Source organism: Pteropus alecto, unplaced genomic scaffold (assembly GCF_000325575.1).
Source record: "Pteropus alecto unplaced genomic scaffold, ASM32557v1 scaffold30, whole genome shotgun sequence".
In the NCBI taxonomy this organism is placed as follows: domain Eukaryota; kingdom Metazoa; phylum Chordata; class Mammalia; order Chiroptera; family Pteropodidae; genus Pteropus; species Pteropus alecto.
The window spans coordinates 163,839-164,970 of record NW_006429782.1 but is presented as its reverse complement, the minus strand read 5'-3'; the positions used below and the strand labels follow the sequence as shown (position 1 = coordinate 164,970).

Here is a 1,132-nt window from a genome sequence, read left to right as displayed (position 1 = left end):
GGCCAGGGCGGGGCCCGGGGCTCACGGTGGCACCGCCCTCAGACCCTGCAGGCGCTGCCCCCGCAGGGAGAGTCGCTCCTGTTCCTGGCGCAGCAGCTGGGCCTGCGCGTTTTCAACCGGCACGTGGTGCAGAGGAAGCGGCTCACCCAGGAGGTGCGGGAGCTGGAGCGGCGCTACTTCAAGTACCTGCACCTGCTGGCCTCTGACACCCAGGTGAGGCCCGGAGGGCATGGGATCAGGAGCTGCTCACGGGCCTGGGACCTGGGGGTTCCTCAGGGCTGGGGAGCCCAGGTGGGTTTCAAGATGGGAAACCGCGGCCTTCAGCGTGGGTCACGTTCCTACTTCTCCTTCCTGGGGCAGTGGGATTTACCACCAGGTCCTGGCATTTTATTGGCTGCCCCCCAGCCTCAGTTTCCTCATCTGCAGCATTCCACCCGCAGGGGCAGCTGGGGGTGTACAGCTCTGCTCCCAGGTCCCTAGTCCCCTGACCTGCACTACTTCCCACAGGTGGCAGCGTCCTGCCTGCCGCGGCAGCACTGGGAGGCACTGGGGGCTCCAGAAGCCCCCCACGAGCAGCCCTGGCCCTTGCCTGTGGTGGCGCAGCTGGGCAAGCAGCTGGCGGAGGTGCTGGTGCAGACAGTGCGGATGCCCGGCCACCTGGCAGAGCGCCAGGGCTCCTGCAAACTCATCCCCGTGCTCTACCACGTGTACTCCTTCCGCAGCTTCCGCCAGGTGGGCCCGCTGGAACGTGCTTCTAATCTAGAGACCCCTCCTCCACCTCCAGGGACAGGGGGCGCCCAGAGGGTGGGGGCCTGAGATGAGGCTCGGGGCTCTGGATGGCACAGGACCCCTGGGTCAAGATGGGGTCGAAGTCCTTTTGAGGTCACGGCCTGGTCTCAGGATCAGAGCATCTGATAGGATCTTGGGGCCCTCTGCCTGCTGCCGCCTTTGGGGATGTCGACCCCCTGACCGGAGTCCACCCACCCTGTCCCCAGATCGGGATCTTGAAGCCACACCCGGCCTTCATACAGCTGCTTGCAACGGCAGCTGAGCGCACCATGACCTTCGAGGCCGCGGAGGTGCCCATGCTGTGTCCGCCGCTGCCCTGGACGTCGCCACATTCAGGCGCCTT

The 1,132-nt window shown here is 66.3% G+C and overlaps 1 protein-coding gene across 1 annotated transcript in view; it reads left to right on the top strand.

Moving 5' to 3' along the window:
• Nucleotides 1-1,132, top strand: part of POLRMT (RNA polymerase mitochondrial) — a 15,249-nt gene that overhangs the window by 9,598 nt on the left and 4,519 nt on the right. The window contains exons 8-10 of the mRNA XM_015599536.2: nt 43-213; nt 508-732; nt 996-1,127. Of these exons, the coding sequence (XP_015455022.1) occupies nt 43-213; nt 508-732; nt 996-1,127 (528 nt within the window). The remainder of the gene's footprint in view (nt 1-42; nt 214-507; nt 733-995; nt 1,128-1,132) is intronic.